We start from the raw sequence: 456 nt of genomic DNA, 5'->3' as shown, positions 1-456 counted from the left end.
GGGGCCCGTCGGCGGCCAGGTGGAAGAGCGGGTTCTGGAAGGAGAGCGGCACCCGCAGCTGCGGGCCGCCGGGCTCGGGCACGCCGAGGCGCGGCGGGGCCAGGCTGGAGGCGCTGCCCTGCGACAGCCGCCCGGGCCGCAGCCCCCCCTGGCCCGCGCCCCCCGGCGCCGCGCCCCCGGCCAGCAGCTCGGCCGGCAGGCTGGGGATGCTGTCCACGCGTCCGTCCTGCAGGTCCAGCATGGAGACGCTCTTGCCGACCCCCAGCGCGCCCCCGCGGCCGCCCTCGGGCTCGGTCAGGTCCGAGCTGCTGGTGCAGTAGGCGGGCGAGGAGCGGGCGAGCGGCGGGCGGCTCAGCACCAGCACCTCGGGGGGACCCTTCTCCTGCGGCGGGGACGGCAGGCGCGGCACGTCCATAGAGCTGCGGGAGCGACGGACGGACGGACGGACGGACGGGG

General features: G+C 79.2%; 1 protein-coding gene across 1 annotated transcript; it reads right to left on the bottom strand.

Moving 5' to 3' along the window:
- Window positions 1–3: 3 nt before the first annotated feature.
- On the bottom strand, window positions 4–416 carry LOC121344642 (ras/Rap GTPase-activating protein SynGAP-like; the record flags this gene model as incomplete). The annotated part of the gene is made up of 1 exon (XM_041420793.1): window positions 4–416. A coding segment is annotated over exon 1 (412 nt), but the record flags the coding sequence as incomplete, so codon positions are not given.
- Window positions 417–456: the final 40 nt, after the last annotated feature.

This window comes from Onychostruthus taczanowskii, unplaced genomic scaffold, assembly GCF_017590055.1.
Source record: "Onychostruthus taczanowskii isolate IOZ18803 unplaced genomic scaffold, ASM1759005v1 scaffold6555, whole genome shotgun sequence".
Lineage (NCBI taxonomy): Eukaryota > Metazoa > Chordata > Aves > Passeriformes > Passeridae > Onychostruthus > Onychostruthus taczanowskii.
Note: the sequence above shows the minus strand (reverse complement) of the source record. Positions and strands in the feature narration are given on the sequence as shown.